Source organism: Centruroides vittatus, unplaced genomic scaffold (genome assembly GCF_030686945.1).
Source record: "Centruroides vittatus isolate TY-2023 unplaced genomic scaffold, ASM3068694v2 contig_2104, whole genome shotgun sequence".
Taxonomy (NCBI): domain Eukaryota; kingdom Metazoa; phylum Arthropoda; class Arachnida; order Scorpiones; family Buthidae; genus Centruroides; species Centruroides vittatus.
The window spans coordinates 1122943-1140797 of NW_027121305.1; the positions used below are offsets into that span (position 1 = coordinate 1122943).

Below are 17855 nucleotides of genomic sequence, written 5' to 3' on the forward strand. Positions count from 1 at the left end.
CTTGCTCGACATTCCAAACACCATTGTCAAACTTCTAGGCTTACAGGAAAGCGGCGCCGAACGTCCAACATTCACGTTTTCACGTTTAAAACTTTGGCCTCAACCTCGCTATTCCTCAACTTACAATTCATTAATTTCTATTTTGTGACTGAACATTTTTATCAGAAGTTTTTAACGTTAGTTACAAACAATTACTCTTTCAATACAAATTAATAATGTGAAAAAATGGATATTTTATATATACAGAAGACTCAATGCATTCTGTGTTTCTATAAGTCAAAGTAGTTTTGAAACCACATACCATATTTCACTAACTCAAAATTTAAAATTTGGAGACTATTTCGTGTCTAATTGTGAGAGTTACTGCATTGTTAAAAAGTACAGATATCATTCAAAGATATAGCCCATCAGTGGCCAAGTTAATAAAACCACTAAACACAGATAGTTGGTCGTGGATACATGCCTGGCCACGTGGAGTTTTCCGGGTTTTCTCGACATTAGTAACACTGAAGTAGGAGCCAGTCTCCCACAGAAAATCCTCCAGGAGGCATCCCCACCTTGGCAGATTGCCTGTGTGTTGTGTTGCCATAAACAAATAAGCCATTCAAAGATATCAACTGTAAATTTAAGTGTCATTCTAACAGTCCCCACAAAATGTAAAGCTTGGGCATTGTTATTAATTATTCTACACATTCAGTCATATATCTTAAACTCTTTATTTGCTACTATAGAATAAACAGGAAACAACTGTGATGTGTTGTAGTACGTTAGTAATGCCGGAATGCACAACATGGCCTTCTTTAAGCTAAATCTGAGCTAGCTTTCACTATTACGAGTGCCGAAGATTTGATGCCAGTTCTGTAGCTTTTCCAAATGGAACTGTTACAGATGAAGAAACTTGGATCTACCAGTTTGATCCGAGAGCAAGCAACAATCAAAGGCAATGGTTACCAAAGTGTTCAAGTGCTCCCGTAAAGGCTAAAGCATAAGGATCAGCTAGGAAGGTAACAGTCAAATTTTCTGGGATTCTGGTGGCATGTTACTCATAAATTTTCTTGAAGACCAAAGAACAATAACTGCAAGCTCTTCTGAAAGTTTTCTTAAAACTGCATACGACTCTAAAACAAACAACCTGGAAAAAATTCATCAGTTCATACTGTTCCATCACAATAACACACCCACTAATTCTGCACAATCTACTAGGGAAGTACTAAAGCCAACCATTGCCGTATGCTATTGGGCTAATTAGTGGCTATAATATTAACGAATTAACAAACAATTTGATACTAGAAGTTAAATACACTGGAAGATTTTACCACACCCTCTCTCCCTAGAGTCCAGATCAGAATTTTTTTTTATTCCCAAATTTAAAAAAAGACATTAAAGGCATTTTTTGGCAGTCAATAGATCAAGTGAAACATTTTATAGTGAAGTGGCTCGAATCAAAGAGCACCGAATTCTACCAGAAGGGTGCCGACACCACAAGGAAAAATGTTTTATCTTTAATAGAACATATGTTGAAAAATAAGAGGCTACATTCAATTTTCTGTCATTTTATTTACATTTTCTGCAAACTTTTTGAATTCCCTGCCCCCATATATTTTGAACCCGATGACTAATCGAGTTAGCTGAAAATGTTTGTTTGTTTTTGTGCCAGACTTAAAGGTTTTACGAGGGTGATTTGAACAGTTTGAAGCCCGATTTAACTTATAAATGGCAATAATACGTAAAAATATTTTAATCTTATTTAAAATAAGGTCACTTCTGTTTTATAAATAGGTGCAAAATATCAGTTGAAGTGCCAAATACTTTTTGTAAACAGATCTTTAAACAAAGCCATCTTGGGGTACCGTTCGAAATGGATAAAAATTGAACTTCAGTGATAAAGCTTTTTGTTAAAGAAGATTTAACGTCAATGCAAACTTCTAATAGGAAGATTTGTTGGGTAATAGTGCACATTTGTTTACACCTATTAAAAAAAAAAAAATGGGCTGCAGATTTTAAACATGGGCAGAAAAGAATCTCAGAAGATGACCCCCTCACAGTGGACGTCTAAGAAGTGCAACATCAGCTGAAATCATTGGTAAAGTGCATAATATTGTTTTGAAGGATTACCAATTAAAAGCCTCCAAAATTGCTAAAGTCGTGGGCATTTCACATCATGACAAACAAATTACATATGAAAAAGCTATCTGCAAAATGGGTGCCACACTTAATCAAAAACACACTTGAATGCAAATTTCTCAAGACTGTTCAGAATGTTTTAAAAAGATTATGGATTTTATTATCAATTTGTGGCAAATGAAGAAATTTGACTTTTTGTTTTCTCCAACTGTTAACAAATTTTGTTTTCTCCAAAAACAGCAAAGTCGATTTTGTCTGCAGGAAAGGTAACGGCTTCAAGTTTTTGGTATGTTAAGGGAATATTGTTAATTGGTATTATCCAAAGACTAAATAATAACGGGAGAATATTACGCTAACCTTTTGGATCAACGAAACAAAAAATTTACAAGACCTGGTTAATCGAACAAAAAATCATTTTCACCAGGATAACTCCCATGCCCATAAAAATGTTGTCACTAAGTATGATTTACTATCCCATCCACCTTATTTGCACGATCCGAATCCATCCGACTGTTGTCTATTCCTTAACCTTAAAAAATTTCTCGATGGTAAGAGATTTTCGTGAGATGATGAGTTGAAAGTGGCAGTAAATGGTCATTATGATGATCTTGAAGAATTGCTCTTCTGGAATAAAGGCACCGGAGCAACGTCGGACAAAGTGCGCAGAGTTATATCAAAAAATAAAAGTAAGTTTAAAAAAAACCGCGAACTTTTCAAATCATCCACGTATATTTGAAGTCGGAAATTCAATTTAAAACTTCAAACTATGATTGAATTTAAAATAAACAATTCAATGTAACAGAATAAAAATTAACTACGAAATTAAAACTTTTCTTCAAAACAAAAATTGATAAAATTCTTTCCTAAAATAAAAACAAAATACGAATGAAAAACAAGTAGTTCAAAAACAGTGATTACCATTACAACAACTGAAACAGAACAGCAAAGAAAAAACATATATAAACCATCTAACCGATAAGAAAAAAATCAGACAAAAAAACTTACGAAAGGAGCAAAAATTTTAAGAAATCTTTCTTTGACATCCTTTAAAACCGAGTGTTTACAAAGAATTTACTGTTTTAGACATGTATCACCTCAATATTTCTAGACTTCTGAGCATTATCCTTCTAAATCTGATGCAGTTTAAGTTATTTTAAACATAGTAAAACTTTTGAACCGAAATCGCGTGACTTCCGGTCCAGATCGAGAGTTCGTATATAATTAACCGAGTCCTCCGGCCCATAAGCTTTCCATATCCGGTCTCGATTTCATCTAATTGACTTCATTCTCGAGATTAACGAAGGACGGACAATAACGGTGGGAATTTATGGGTCTGCAATTTTAAAATTGCGGCCCGATAGTAAATAAATAATATTTCTATACTTTCGGTAAAACAGACAAACGGAGCACGTTTTAATCAATATTATTTTAATAAAATAAAAACTTTCTAACCCTTTAATTCTAGATTAATATATGAACTTTAAACTTAATCGCATCAGTTACAAAGATCAAAAAGTATCTACATTTCTTTAAATAAAATTCTAAAGTATTTATTTACAAAATAGGCATTTACTATTTCCTCATAAGATACAGACAGATAGAAAAAAAACATATGTCTGTAAAATGTTTACAATTTTTTAAATATTTCACATATGTATATATTGAATTTTTTTAAAATAAATAATAAATACTTTATTTTTTGAAAAATTTCCATCAGTTTATCAGGAAAAAAAAAATATTTATATATATGTGTGTGTGTGTGTGTGTGTGTGTGTGTGTGTGTGTGTGTGTACTTTTTCATTAAATTTAACTCCAACTTGTCTCCAACATCAAATACATATCTCGACCAAATGACGTAAAAAGTGTAAAAAGAAAATGGAGTTTGAACTGTTAAAAAGCTTGTTGGTAAACTCTGTTTATTTTACACTGATTTGAAAATATAAACTGCTTCTCTACTTTCGTCGACTTAAGGTCTAGCTCGGTCCTCATCTTTCGGAATCGATGCAGAAACGGTAAAAATCAAATATCCAAAAGCCAGAGTTTGCCAGGAAATATTTTGGTGAGATGCGAAGTATTTTAGATCAAAGATAGGTGGTTTCACCACAATCAGGTACTAATTACATTAATAATGTAAAATATTCCAAAGAAAAAAAAATTAATTAAAGTAGGAACCTGGTCTGCAACTTCTGATTATCATGCAGATGCATTACAAGTCATGTTAACTGAACAAATTTCCAAGTAACTGATCAATCTTTTCTTCCAGAATATTCTTCATTCAACTCGTACAGATTACACAATACACTCAAAGAACGCAAATACCACAAGTGGGTAGCTATCACTCGAGGATACCATAAGAACCTTATTTTGGAATATAGCCCAGCCTTCTCTAACAACGTGCACCCCATATGAACGCTAACACTCCCTGTGAGTATGCAAAACACATGATCTATCATTCTTGCTTACTACCATAACATGCTACCAATATATAAAGAAATAGAAAAAAACAGGGGGTATACAATTAACATTCAGACGCAACTGCCCCATCTTTAATATCCTTAAAAACGAGACGGATCGCAACAACTTGTTCAGAATTCCAGGGGTTTACACGAGGTCCCCGTGAGAGATGATAGATTTGGCAACAACCAGGAATATATAGGCTCGACCTTATGCACACTCAAAGTTAGAAAAGCGAAAAACAAATACAGTGGTGCCTCGTATAACGTACGCCTCGAATAACGGACGCTGCGAACAACGGACTTTCTGTTTGGCCGTTACGTGACTCGAGTAACGGACTGGCTGCGAACAACGGACTTTTCGGCATAATTGGTGACTGCTCCATGGGTGCGTTCTTTAATAGTGGTCGCTCTGCGTCTCCGCTACTACGGGAGTGCACTGCTGTTTGTAGTCATTTAGGAACGACGGTGAAAGAAAAAAGATGGCGGCGCCCGCACTATCGATAGTGTGGTGATGGAGGAATCTATAATTCTAAAATATGAGCTTTAAAAGGCAAAAGAAGGGTCCCAATTGTAAAATTTAACCATAAAATAGATTATTTGTTGAAAGAGCATTCAAAATACCTCGAAAAAAAAACTCGTAAAGACACTTACATCCCCGCGTGCGCTAACTCGCGCTTTCACAATTTCTAAATTCTCATTCATAAAACCACATAATGGATCCGGAAACGAAACTATCTGAGCCATGGAGGACGCCATGTTGCTTTCCACCGAAAACTACTGCTACAAGCGGCCGTTTTTGCCGTTCGACGGCGCACAATCCCACCGGAATTTAGGAACGCGTTCCGCAGGAATTTTTAAACAGATGTCGCTCGCGCAGAGTTACGTGGAGGAATAAAAGAACGCACCCCATGTTCATTTTTTTATGATACAGTACGGTTATTTTATGCTGCGGAACGAATTAGATGTTTTAACATGTATTTCTATGGGAAAATGTGTTTCGTATAACGGACGTTTCACTTAACGGACGTGCACCTGGAATGGATTAAGTACGTTATATGAGGCACCAGTGTATGATATAAATAAAAACAGCACCGCCCTGGCCACTTATGCGTCTGATAACGATGTGCGCGCCCTACTTGACGAGGTGACTATAATCAAAACATCTGGGCATCCTGAGTAGATAAAAACCCTGGAGGCCACGAAAATTTTTAAATTGGAGAACAAAGGCCACTGTATCAACTTTAAAGAGGATCAATGCCTGTTATATGCTTGGAAAACACTGTGCGCACACATAACGTGATTTGCATCTTCATGATAATATACCAAATATATTGGTTTTTTTTTAAAATATTGTTTAATGTTTATTTTTATGCTTTTCTGTTACTTTTCCTGTAGTTATATTGGTATTGTGCAATTTCTGTATTCGAATATTTCGTTTCTTCAAAATGCGTTAACATTCCAAAACACATTCCATCTCATGTAGACCTGAGGAAGGTCTCGACTAGATTAAAAATGTTTCTCTTCTCTTTTGTTTATTGTTAAACAGTACTGGAAAAAGGCTCTAAGTTGAATGAGATTTGGTACTTTTATGGTACTTGAATGAGGTAAGGTACTTTTGGTTGAATTAACTTCAATCCCCACCCATGGCAGACCTCCTTTCTATCTGACCAGTAGGATAGTGGCATTTAAACAGACTACAAAAAGATTATAATGCAGTGATTCTTAATCTTTTCTGCTGCTTCATCTCTTGGTTTCTTAAAATGTTTTAATGCACCTTCCATAAAAAAAAAATTTATAAAGTTTTTATTTGTTTAAGGAGTGATACTGTCCCATTTTCTCATATGTATTTTAGTCTAACTTTTGGAAAAGATTAAGCAATCAATATTCTCCAAAGAACACCTCCAAAATTGTACATGCACAGCTTTACTTGTTATTAAAGACACCGAAAGAGGACAAAAAAAAAAAACAAATTGCTTCAGGCTCCATGGAAGCAGGAATCCCTACATAATTTTTTTTATATTTATGTCCTTTAATATAATAATTAGTTATGAACGAATATTCGGTTACTATTTGGTATTCGGCCTACTTTTCGCTATTCAGCCAAATACCGAATACCTAAAAACAGGAGTAAGAAATAAAAATAACACAGTAAATTAATCATTTTGGTAACTTTTATTAATGCCGAACATACATTTCAAGTTCGAGAAAGCACAATTTTTTGCTTATTTATCTAAAAGATCAAAGGAAAAGTAATATAACTAAGTTATTTTTTTAAGAGATCAAAAAAAGGTAACAAATCAAATGAAAACTACCTACTTATTATGTAGTTTAGTCATCTATATAGTCGTATACAGGGTGGGCCAGCGAAAACGAAACGGCAGAGTGTTCGTGTTCGTCCAAGCAAAGCGCTCGGACAGGTCGATTTTACTCTCGAGGGGACATCTTTTGCAATAAAGTTTTTGCGATTCTGAATATTAACTAAACAAACATTTTTTTTCGAAATAAATGCTTGTTTAGTTAATACAAAATAAATGAGTTTTTAAAATTTTTTGTTGTCTGTTGTATTCAGAATCGCAAAAACTTTATTGCAAAAGATGTCTCCTCGAGAGTAAAATCGACCTGTCCGAGCGCTTTGCTTGGACGAACACAAACACACTGCCGTTTCGTTTTCGCTGGCCCACCCTGTATAAAAAAAACAAATCCCGAGAAGATAATTAATGCAGAGCCAAAACTACTGGTGCTAGAAACTTAAAAATTTAAGGGTGTGTTCCTTTTGTAAAGTTTCAGTGTGCTAAGAAAAGATTTCCCCGTTTTACAATTATGTGACTCGTAGCCTGGTGATAATGGAGAAAAGAGACAGATAGGATGTTGGTATAAGTCACAGTTATGATTTCACAGATTCGAGACATCTTGGTAGCCTGAACGGTCCCAGGCTTTTGCCCATGCACGCTAAGTGACTTTCATTACAAGCATTTAGCTTTCCGAAGTCTATGAAAACAATTATTTGCCATTGACGGTTGCGAATTTCGCCAATAAGCTGCCTCAACTTGTTTGATTGTGTTATTGACTCAATTTCATATTTATTTTCGCATTTTCACTTTGCGGTCCTTCTCTGTTCTTTTTTCCGTTATTTACACATGTAGGTCATTTCGTTTCTATCCACATTTGATATCATCAGTTATCACATACTGCCATGACGCTCGTGTCTGTCCGCTACATAGTTTGGCCGAATATTCGGTATTTGGCCTGATGCCAAACATACTATTCGTTGCAACATTAATAATAATAATTTAATCTGATATAGTGGGACCCCCAATATGTATTTTGTCTGGGTCTCCATTACTCTCCGAACAGCCCTGCTTGTTACTAATTAAATTATACTTTTTAAGCATCATACGCAAAGCCACAAAAAACCAAACAAACCAGCAGAAGGGTCTGGAAAAGCTAACATTTCCTCCCCTATCCTTAAGTCACCCCCACACATGTCGTCGTTTCGACAGCTGCGGGATCAGTTAGCTTGAAAATGCCCGTTCAATACAGTCAAAAACGTTAGCATTTCTGAACTTTTCTGCAGGCTATTTGGTTTTTTGACAAAACATATGTACTATGTGAAACACAAAACCATAATTAATTCAATCGTATAATGTCGTTTGGCACTTTTAGTATCCATCAGTACGATTCAGTTGTATTCCACAGAATGCCAAATGATATTTATTAATTTTATAAATAATAAAATTACTTTAGAATATTAAAAATAAGATGATAATTTGCAGAACATTTCACTCGTTTAAACTTACTTTGAAGCTGATATTTCTGAGTATCTCTTGTTACCGAACTGGAGGCCTGCATGTTTATTCTATTTTTTGATCTGTAATGCAACAAGTAATTATATAAGTATAAATTATAATAAATAAATTAATTTTTTAAAGTTAAAAAAAATATATAAACAATTTTATATTTAAAGTTTATTATTATATTACAAACTTTGAAATGTTATAAAGTAAGATTAACAACATTCCCATCACACTTACAGTTTTTGACTCTGAAAAAATTATGATTTTAATCTAAAAATTCTATTAAAATTGATAAATTCACAGAATTAAATATCTAATTCGTCGAAAATCCTTATAATCCGACTGAAAATCTTATTTATAAGTTTATATATACGCACATTAAAGTGAAATACATAAGATACACTACAGAAACATCAGTCATGCTTTATTTATACAGAGTAATGTAAAAATATTTTATCTTACTTAAATATCTACAAATATTCCAAGATTAAATATCATACACGCATAACCGAGATCATAAATTATTCGACAGATTTCGATATCGATGACGTCTACGAAACCGAATAATAAAATTTTTGCTACATTCTCTACGGATTTAATCGCCGTTTATTCACTCGATCAAACCGCCGAAAAATTAAATGATTACTCCTCGAAAATGCAATAATTTTTAGCAGAAAACGAATTTCGAATAATTCGTACGTGATTATGATTTAATTAATTATTACATTAATTAATTATTAATGTGATTATTTAATTACATACCAAACTCAAAATTTTACGTGATTAATTTAACGAATGATGCATAATTGATAAAAACGAGGCTAATGTTTCGTCCTTATCTTTTACAAAATTAAATCGTAATTAAAATATCTACACAAATTCCAAACAGGCTATATCGGTGATAAAGTATTTTATCGATAATATAATATTTACTTGTAAAATAACGTTACTTTTATCATTAACATAATATGTATAAATAATATTTACATGTTAATAAGTTAACGTGTAAATAAATTATTCTCGAATACAGCTATATATATTTTCATTAAAAAATAAGATATAATGGAAAAATTTTGATTCCTATTAATAAATTTTATATTTTAAATGATAAGCATTTGCAATATAAACCCGGTAGAATTTTCATTTCGCAAATACGCAAACAAGGATATAAATTATTCATTTGAAACGCACTGAAAACTACATCGGGTCGCTGATTCGTTCATTCACTCGTACAAAAAAATCCAGCAATGAATGGCTTAACTTTCCCAGCAACATTTAGAATTTTGGTGGTGCCATCTGTTACGATATTTTATTAAGAAACTTTTTATATTTTTAATTATTATAAATTGGCAAAAAGCTTAATTTGAGGGAAGGGACGAGTTTTCTAAGAAATTGTAAATGCTAATAATGAGCGAAATCGTCATTAAGTCCAACACTACTCAAGATACGACACGTGACTCCCCTTTATCTCCCCACCCTGTCAATCTTTAACAACCGAAATTTAACAGAATCAATTCCTCTAATATAAAAACCTCCCTGCAAAATTTCAGAAATTTTCAACACAAAGCACAGGAGTTATTAAGTTTCAAAGAGGGTGAACAAAATTGTGCCCCCCACACAAACATGCATATGTACAGAAAAAAAAAACCCCGAATTTGTTTGCATTTCTCAACGTTTCAAGGTCCTAAGTCCAAAAACTTAATTTTCAGTGTTATAGAATGTCGTAACAGTATAAATAATTGATTTTAAGTATTATTTGTTTATTAAATTTATTATTGTTTTTTTCATTTTTAGATTAAATAACTAAAAATGTACACAGTAGAGTCTCAATAGTTTGAGTTGATCAGGAATGAGACAACCTCGAAGCATACAGAACATATATACAATGGAAAACAGTAATAAGTAAAGGCATTAAATAATGTTGTGTTTATTTTATAATAGACACGAAAATAATTATTATTATATAAATAATAATAATAATATACTGTGCTTAAAATACGTGATGTCCTGTACAATACAGGGCAAGTGACAACCATTACTGGAAGTATCTGGCAAGTATATCATTTCACAATGCAGTAAATTGAGAACCGATGTTAGACCTTTTGATGTGGTAACAATTTTGGTATATGGTGACTCATAACGCCGTCGATTTGTATTATCCAATCGTGTAATTTTTACATGTTCTGGTTGAGTATGTGTACTTTGGTTCGAGGGTGGTACTGACTTGAACTATAGGAAACCTCAAACTATAGAGATTCCACTGTAAAACTAAATATTGCTTACAAAAAAATTATTATAAAATTACAAAATATCATCATCTAGTTGTGAAGTATACAAGATTGTTACTGACTGGCTGATGTTTTTTAATGATTGTTTAATTTAGAATAATTTATTACCACAGATGAATATGTTATCAAATAAACTTTAAATGCTAGATTATTTCTGATTATATTAACAAGTACTTTTAACTAAGATCACAATTCACATAAGCTGTGTAAAAGATCTGTCATCTTTTACATAATACAAAATCTACAAGCAAAACAACAATAATTTATGTAACTTGAATGTACATACTTCCAGCTACCTTTATCCCAAATTTCAATATTAATTAGTTATAAATTAGTATTAATTAATATAATCTAATTCATATAATCTGGCATCAAGAGTTATGTTTGTCAATGAAATTTTATGCTTCAATTTATATGAAGCACATATCAAAAGTTCAGGAACTTGTCATATAGTTCCTTGCCTTGAATAGTTTAAAACACTGACGCACAACCATCCTCAAACTAGTCCCATTGACAACGATAGACTTCTTCCCGCACTCGTACAGCTTCTGGAAGCATTGTTGTAATCTATCTTTTACAACCACTCATAATGCCTCCTGCAATGTTGCTTTTACTTAATTTGATGACTCAGAACAATGTCAAAACAATTTTAACATCGTTTTGAATCTTTACGAGGTAAAAACAGTATTGCAAGAGGGATTAGGGGTTGTTGCAAAAGATGGCTTACAGCAATGCTTCCAGAAACTGTAGAAGAACCAGAAAAAAGATTAGTTTGAAGGTGGTTGTACATTGATATTTTAAACTATTCAAGACAAGGACAAGTCCCCGAACTTTTCATACCATGTATTACACTTAAACATGTCACAACTTATTAGTAATATAAATGATTAACTAATTTAAGTTAATTAATTAAATTCGAAAAAAATGATTAACAGACTACTAATTGGAAGGGTTTAAATTTCAAATCTCATTTCAGGGTGCCAATTAATTATAATTTAAATAATTTAATCACAAAAACTAAATAATATTGGCAACTTATCTAACTGTAGTATCGAATATTTGAGATCGGTAATAAATATTATAGCCAATAAATATAACGTTCTAGCATCCAGGTGATAAACAAAATGTTTATATGCAAGTAGTAGATTTTGTCACGCTGTCGACTTTTTATTGTTCAGCTATGCATCACAAGAAAATCTCAAACATTTATTTTACACACTCAATGAATCTAAATAAATAAATCAGTGATATATTTTGAGTTTATCGATTGCAAATACCTTACAGCATTGTCAAGTCTATTCCTCACAAGTACCGTTATTGTGGTAGTGGTAAAAAAGAAAGTGGTTCAAATGTGTAATGGGGAGTTACGACACTTTAAAATGCAGAAAAGTCAGTTTGAAAACTTTTACAACTGGTGAAGTGAGTGAGATAAGACCTCTTTAATGGTGAAGCAGAAAATTCAAAGTAACAAATGAAGTACTGACGATGTGAGTTATTTTCTGGCTAATTCACAGCTGCCATTCAAAGATGACAAACACACTCAAACAACCTTGAAATACAGCAAAAATTTAATAACAAATATTTTTGGACATTTTTAATGGCCTTTTTCAAATAGAATACAGTAGAGCGTCGATAAGTGGAACGTCGGTAAGTGGAATGGCCGGAAAGTGGAACGATTTTCAGTCGGACTGTGTCGTGCTGAATCGAATGTTTTTGATACTAAATTTACTTCTAAAGTATAATTTTCATGTTTTTTATATTCTTTAATATATTTATTTTGTTTGTACAAAATGCAGAAATAATTTTTAACGATACGATAGCCTCGATGATTATTATAAAAATTTTCGTTAGGCTTAAAATCGACGAAAATTCAACACGAAGCGACACGCAACGGAGAAAAATTCAACAGGAAGCGATACACAACGGAGAAAAATTTGAACATCGGACAGGTTAATGTATTTTTTCGTACAAAGTCGGAAACTGGAACAAATCATTAACTGGAAGGACCCCAGTCCCCAATTGGTTCCACTTTTCGGCGCTCTACTGTATATAAATAATGGAATACCACAACCATAGTTTGGACAATTATATTCTAGAAAATAACTGTTTGAGTGGTTTGTTATTTTCTGGCGTGACAAGAACAGAATGTGGATTATTTAACCTGTTGAGTGGTGTCACTTCCAGCATGGCATTTCAACATGACACCATTAACAAAGGTGCATTGATAATTAAAGATTTACTGCTCCAAATGACTGCTTGGGCCAAAGGTCATCAAATGTTTTAATGTAATGCAAGGAGATGCAAGGCAGCAAGAAATCTTACACTTTTTTAACTTTATTGTCAAATACTACAGGTTGTAATGACATTTTAAACGTATTAAGTGCATTAAATCAGAAACAAAAGTTTTTAAAAATAACTCAAATTCTTCAGATTATTTTCAAATTCTACAGAACATAAATCAGATTTTTAAAAAAAAAACATTGTAAATTATGGTAAGTTAGTCTATGGCATAAGAGAAATTATATATACAACCCCTAGCAAAAAGTTTGGAATAATTACCTGTAGTAAATCATAAATCAAATCAACATTTCAGAGGTTTGATAAGAGGTTATTTATGTACACAAAAAAGTCAACAATTTATTTCATATAAGAGTAACATTAGTTGCTTTTATTAGTCAAAATATATTAGACTATCAGAAATATAACATATTACTTTACAACTGGTTAATATTAGACAAAAATAAACACTTCAAAAACCTAACAAACCACTAAATATAACCTATGACCAATCATTCAAAGTCCGTAATTTTCTTTCTTTGGCTCCATTCAACCTATTTTCAGTGGCGTAGTGGGGCGGCAGGGGCGGCCCACGCCGGGCGGCACTTTTAGGAGGCGGCAAAATTTCACAATAAATAATAATAATATCTTGTAAAAATTTGAACCTGTACAATACACAATAATGATGATTGTTCTTGCTGAAAAGTTCTTTAGAATTACTGTATATTTTAGTCTTTTAAATTGAAATACCTAAATAAGGGGGCTGCGAAATTTTCTTCTGTCCCGGGCGGCTGACACCCACGCTACACCACTGCCTATTTTCTCTATGTGTCCTGGTAAATACTGTTTCTTCTATCTTACAAAATGAGAATTCCACGTTATTAACTAAAAGGATTTCTCACTCTTCTATCACTAACTCTAGCATTAGATATTTTTAACCATTCATGATTCATTTCTTTGGAGGATGATTAATGCATTTACTTGCAAATGGCATGTAATGTTTTATCTTGATGCTTGCTACTGACACGAGGTCGACCACTATATCCGTAGTTTGAAATTGTATTTGTAGTCTTAAATTTTTTTCACAGTTTGGAAATAGCTGACTGTGAACATCCAAAGCATTCTGCTACTTCCCTTTGAGTTTTTCTATCTTGCAGTTGATTAATTATATATATATTTTTCAGATTACATGTTATTTCTTTGACAGGTGCCATTGTTACTTCCAGACAAAAATAAATTCCAATTACTTGGCATTTATGGCTAATTTTGATGTCTAATAGTCATGTTATATTGCTTGTGACAGCAATACGCAGTATTTACAATATTATAGGCAAAATATTCCATATTTTTTCCTAAGTATTTCAGTTATTCCAAACTTTTTTCCAATGTTACTTTACTTCAATAAATTGTAATAATTGTTATATTTCTTATAGCCTAATATATTTTGGACTAATAAAAGAAACTAATGTCCTTTCTTGTTGGGATCACCAGATATATTCCAATTAGATAATTCTCGAAAATTCCATAATCCTGCATCTGCAGGTATATAGGAATGATACTGGTAATAGAATGATCCAAAACTTATGGTTTAATTATATTTACTTTGGTTGATTACATACATAAATAAATGCATTTTGGGCTGACTTGCATTTTACGGCCACTCATTTGTATCGAATCAACCATTTCCTTAAAAACGAAAGTACACAAACATGATATGGAAAATATTTCACACCTATACATTAAGCAAATGATAAGACACTTTAACACAACATAAAGTTCACTTTTAAAGACTAACAGTGTCTTATGATAGCATAAAAATCTATAGTTTACATTAAGTAGAAATATTTTTATCTACTTCAGTAGATAAGAATTACACCTCACTGGTTCAAGAAGTCTGTAGCCCTGCAAAAAAAGTCCTCTTCCTTGCACAACACGAACCTTTTATCCTTGTGAGATATTAAGTCTCGTGTTGGTAGCAGATAAGTAACAAGTTACAGATCGATCACTCACTTCATTTTTGGCACCGCTGGAAGAGGACTTTCTTCGCAGGGCTACATATTTCCTGAACCAGTCACATGCCATGGTCGTACGGGAAGAACCAACTCCAGCCGCATTAAGGAAGACAAAGAAAATAGTGTCTCTTCCAGGTATAACTGCGGTTCTTTTAGGACGCTTGGACCCCCCACCAATTTATTGTTTCGTTTTATTTTTCTGTAAGAGGTTTGCTTCTACTCAAACATTTCATATCAGTAAGTGAGGTTAATGTATCTAAATCGTATTACATAACATTATTAAAACTGCCATAGTATAATTTAAAAAATACCTTTTATACCTTTTAAAATTACATACATGCAAGAAATATAACATAATGCCAACAAATATACATTTATTTTAAACATGTATTTGTTACACATTTTTTAAGAATTACACCAAAATCTTTTTAGGAATCTACGTAAGTTGCCAAGATTTTTTTTGGATGATGTTAATTGTCTTCTGATAAACACGCCTCATAGTAGTTACCATTTCTAATGAAAATTAACCACTCTCGGCAATTTTTAACAATGTGACATACGACACAAAGTTAAATCCTTCGTGAATAATTTCTACTATAAAATTATATTTCATTCAATAAACAATTCATAGCAAAGTGTTAAATTTTTCAACAATTCTCTAGCAATAATATATTTACATTTTTGTATACATATATTATATAATATACACTTAATGTACTGGATCAACAATATAAAAATATCACTCACATAACCAATAATCCAACACAAAGAACTAAAAAAGAACGATAAACAAACATTTTCTATTGCTTCAAGCAACCAACTTCAAGTTAGAGGAAAGGTAACACAACAAGAAACGCTACATTTAAAATACGATAAGACGGTCTGATTGGCGGTCGGAGACGCACTTACCTTTCTTTTCCGATTCCTCTTGCCAGATTATTGGTTTTGCGAGCAATATTTTTAGATATCGTATATGCGGTACGTAATTGTAATATATATCGTAGGCATTTTTAATATATTCGAGCGGAAGTTACTGTTTGGGAAAGAGGAATAGAGGATGGAGGACACCCTGGATAGAGAGAAGTGGAGAAGACAGATTAAAGATGGGAATGCTGACCCCCATATAAACATGGGGTAAAGCTAAGACAAAGAAGTAGAAGTCATTTTTAAGTACACTTTACATTTAGTATAAATGTAAATAAGTAACCTAAAAGTGAATCTGTAGCCATTATGTATATCTGTATGTACTTGTAGTGTACTTATATTTGTTCATAATATAATACAAGTGAAGTGAATGGTGCATATTAAAATGGCAAATGTCTCACATACATTGAATTATTGAATTAAACTGGATCAAAAAGTCTATTGAAACATAAAATAAGATACATATTACATAAAAGAATTAATAAAAGCTTTTAAATAGATCAAGGATGATGATAATATTTCACAAAATAAACATACAAGGCTCAATCCTTATACAACTCTTATTTAAAGTATTTTCGTTCGTTTAACTTACCTAACATGTTAGAAATTGAATAAACAACGTCTGATTAAAAAAGAACTACAATTTGTTGTCGTAATTAAATAACTTCGTTCGCTTTTATTTTCATAAGTCGTAACTCATTTCGCCGCCATTTTCACGTAGTACGGTCGATCGTCACTAGAGGTCCGAAAAATCGCAGAGTATATATTCCCGTCATTCATATTTTTTTAAAAATTATTATGAACTGATATAAAAAAAGATTTGTAATTATTTTATGATAAATAAGCATTTTATTATTAATAATAAATTATTTCGGAAGTTTAAGATATTCGTAAATATCTACTCTTATTTCTAATATGATGGCCGAGGCGATTAAAGCTTCATTCACATCTACCAGCACGTAGCGTAACGTGGTAGACGCGGCACAGACAATAGTTTTTACGTCTAGAACCCAGCATGCACAGGCGCTTTCAGGTATACTAGGGATTGCACGCGCTTACCATGTTTCGAAAATATTCGATAGAAGAACTAGCCGTGATGGCAATTTTACTAGAAGAAGAAGAATCAGGTTGTGTAGAAAAGCAACTAAAAAAAAAGAATGTTTGCTGTTCATCCCATGAATGTAAAACGAAAAAAAAGGGGAGAATTCTACACATTAGCGAGGTTGAGGCCGAAGTTTTAAACGCGAAAACGTGTACGTCGGACGTTCAGCGCCGCTTTCCTGTAAACTGGCGCAATCGGACAGATACAAGTAATGCTCAAATGAAACAGTTCATTACATCGTACTGACTTCCACGACATTCGGTAGACACTTTTACAAGAAAGTAGCGGCACAGACAAGCGCATCAAGAAAGTTGTTTGTTTGTTTATTTAATTATGGCAACGTAACTCTTTGGGCGATCTGCTTAGGGAGGATGCTTTCCGGGAGGTCTTTTTAAAGGAAACTGGCCCCTATTTAGACGGTACAGACGTGGAGAAAACTCGGAAAACTCCACGTGGCCAGCCCGTCCGAGCAAGGCGCGAACCCACGACCGAATTCCCATTGTTCACGGTACGAAGACCGCTTGGCTACTGGTGGACCCATCAAGAAACTAAGTGATTGCCTAAAAGACCAACCATTACAATTGCGTGTAAGGATGTTATCTCACTACTTTCAAGCATAAACTAAGTATTACCGCTACTAGGTGACTACATTTTCCGAGCGTACGCAATTCAGTTGCCGAGACTGAATCGCCTAGTAGCTCAAGCTTTACCCACTCGAGCTTCATCCAGTGATGCCAATTTAGGGGAAATCAACAAGATTAAGGAAAATTTAGTGATTAAGCGAAATTCTCGCATCGTCACATAATCCTTTTGCTCGACCGCGACCAAGCCGCCAGCTTGGTCGCGGTTCGAGCAAAGTGCCTAAAGTGAAAATTTGT

At 33.1% G+C, this 17855-nt stretch overlaps 2 protein-coding genes across 3 annotated transcripts in view; both read right to left on the reverse strand.

Annotated features, from left to right (window-relative positions):
• Nucleotides 1-16611, reverse strand: part of LOC136970671 (angiomotin-like protein 1) — a 39236-nt gene extending 22625 nt beyond the window's left edge. The window contains exons 1-2 of one of the 2 annotated variants that reach the window (XR_010880016.1): nucleotides 16468-16611; nucleotides 8378-8448 (exon numbers count right to left, since the gene is read on the reverse strand). Coding sequence is in view for 1 of the 2 variants with exons in the window: in XM_067265132.1 (XP_067121233.1) it covers nucleotides 8378-8429 (52 nt within the window). In the remaining variant the exon portion in view is untranslated. The remainder of the gene's footprint in view (nucleotides 1-8377; nucleotides 8449-16467) is intronic. The other variant, XM_067265132.1, reaches the window with a different exon arrangement.
• LOC136970678 (NPC intracellular cholesterol transporter 1-like) overlaps nucleotides 1-17855 on the reverse strand; it is a 152753-nt gene that overhangs the window by 113097 nt on the left and 21801 nt on the right. The window lies entirely within an intron of this gene.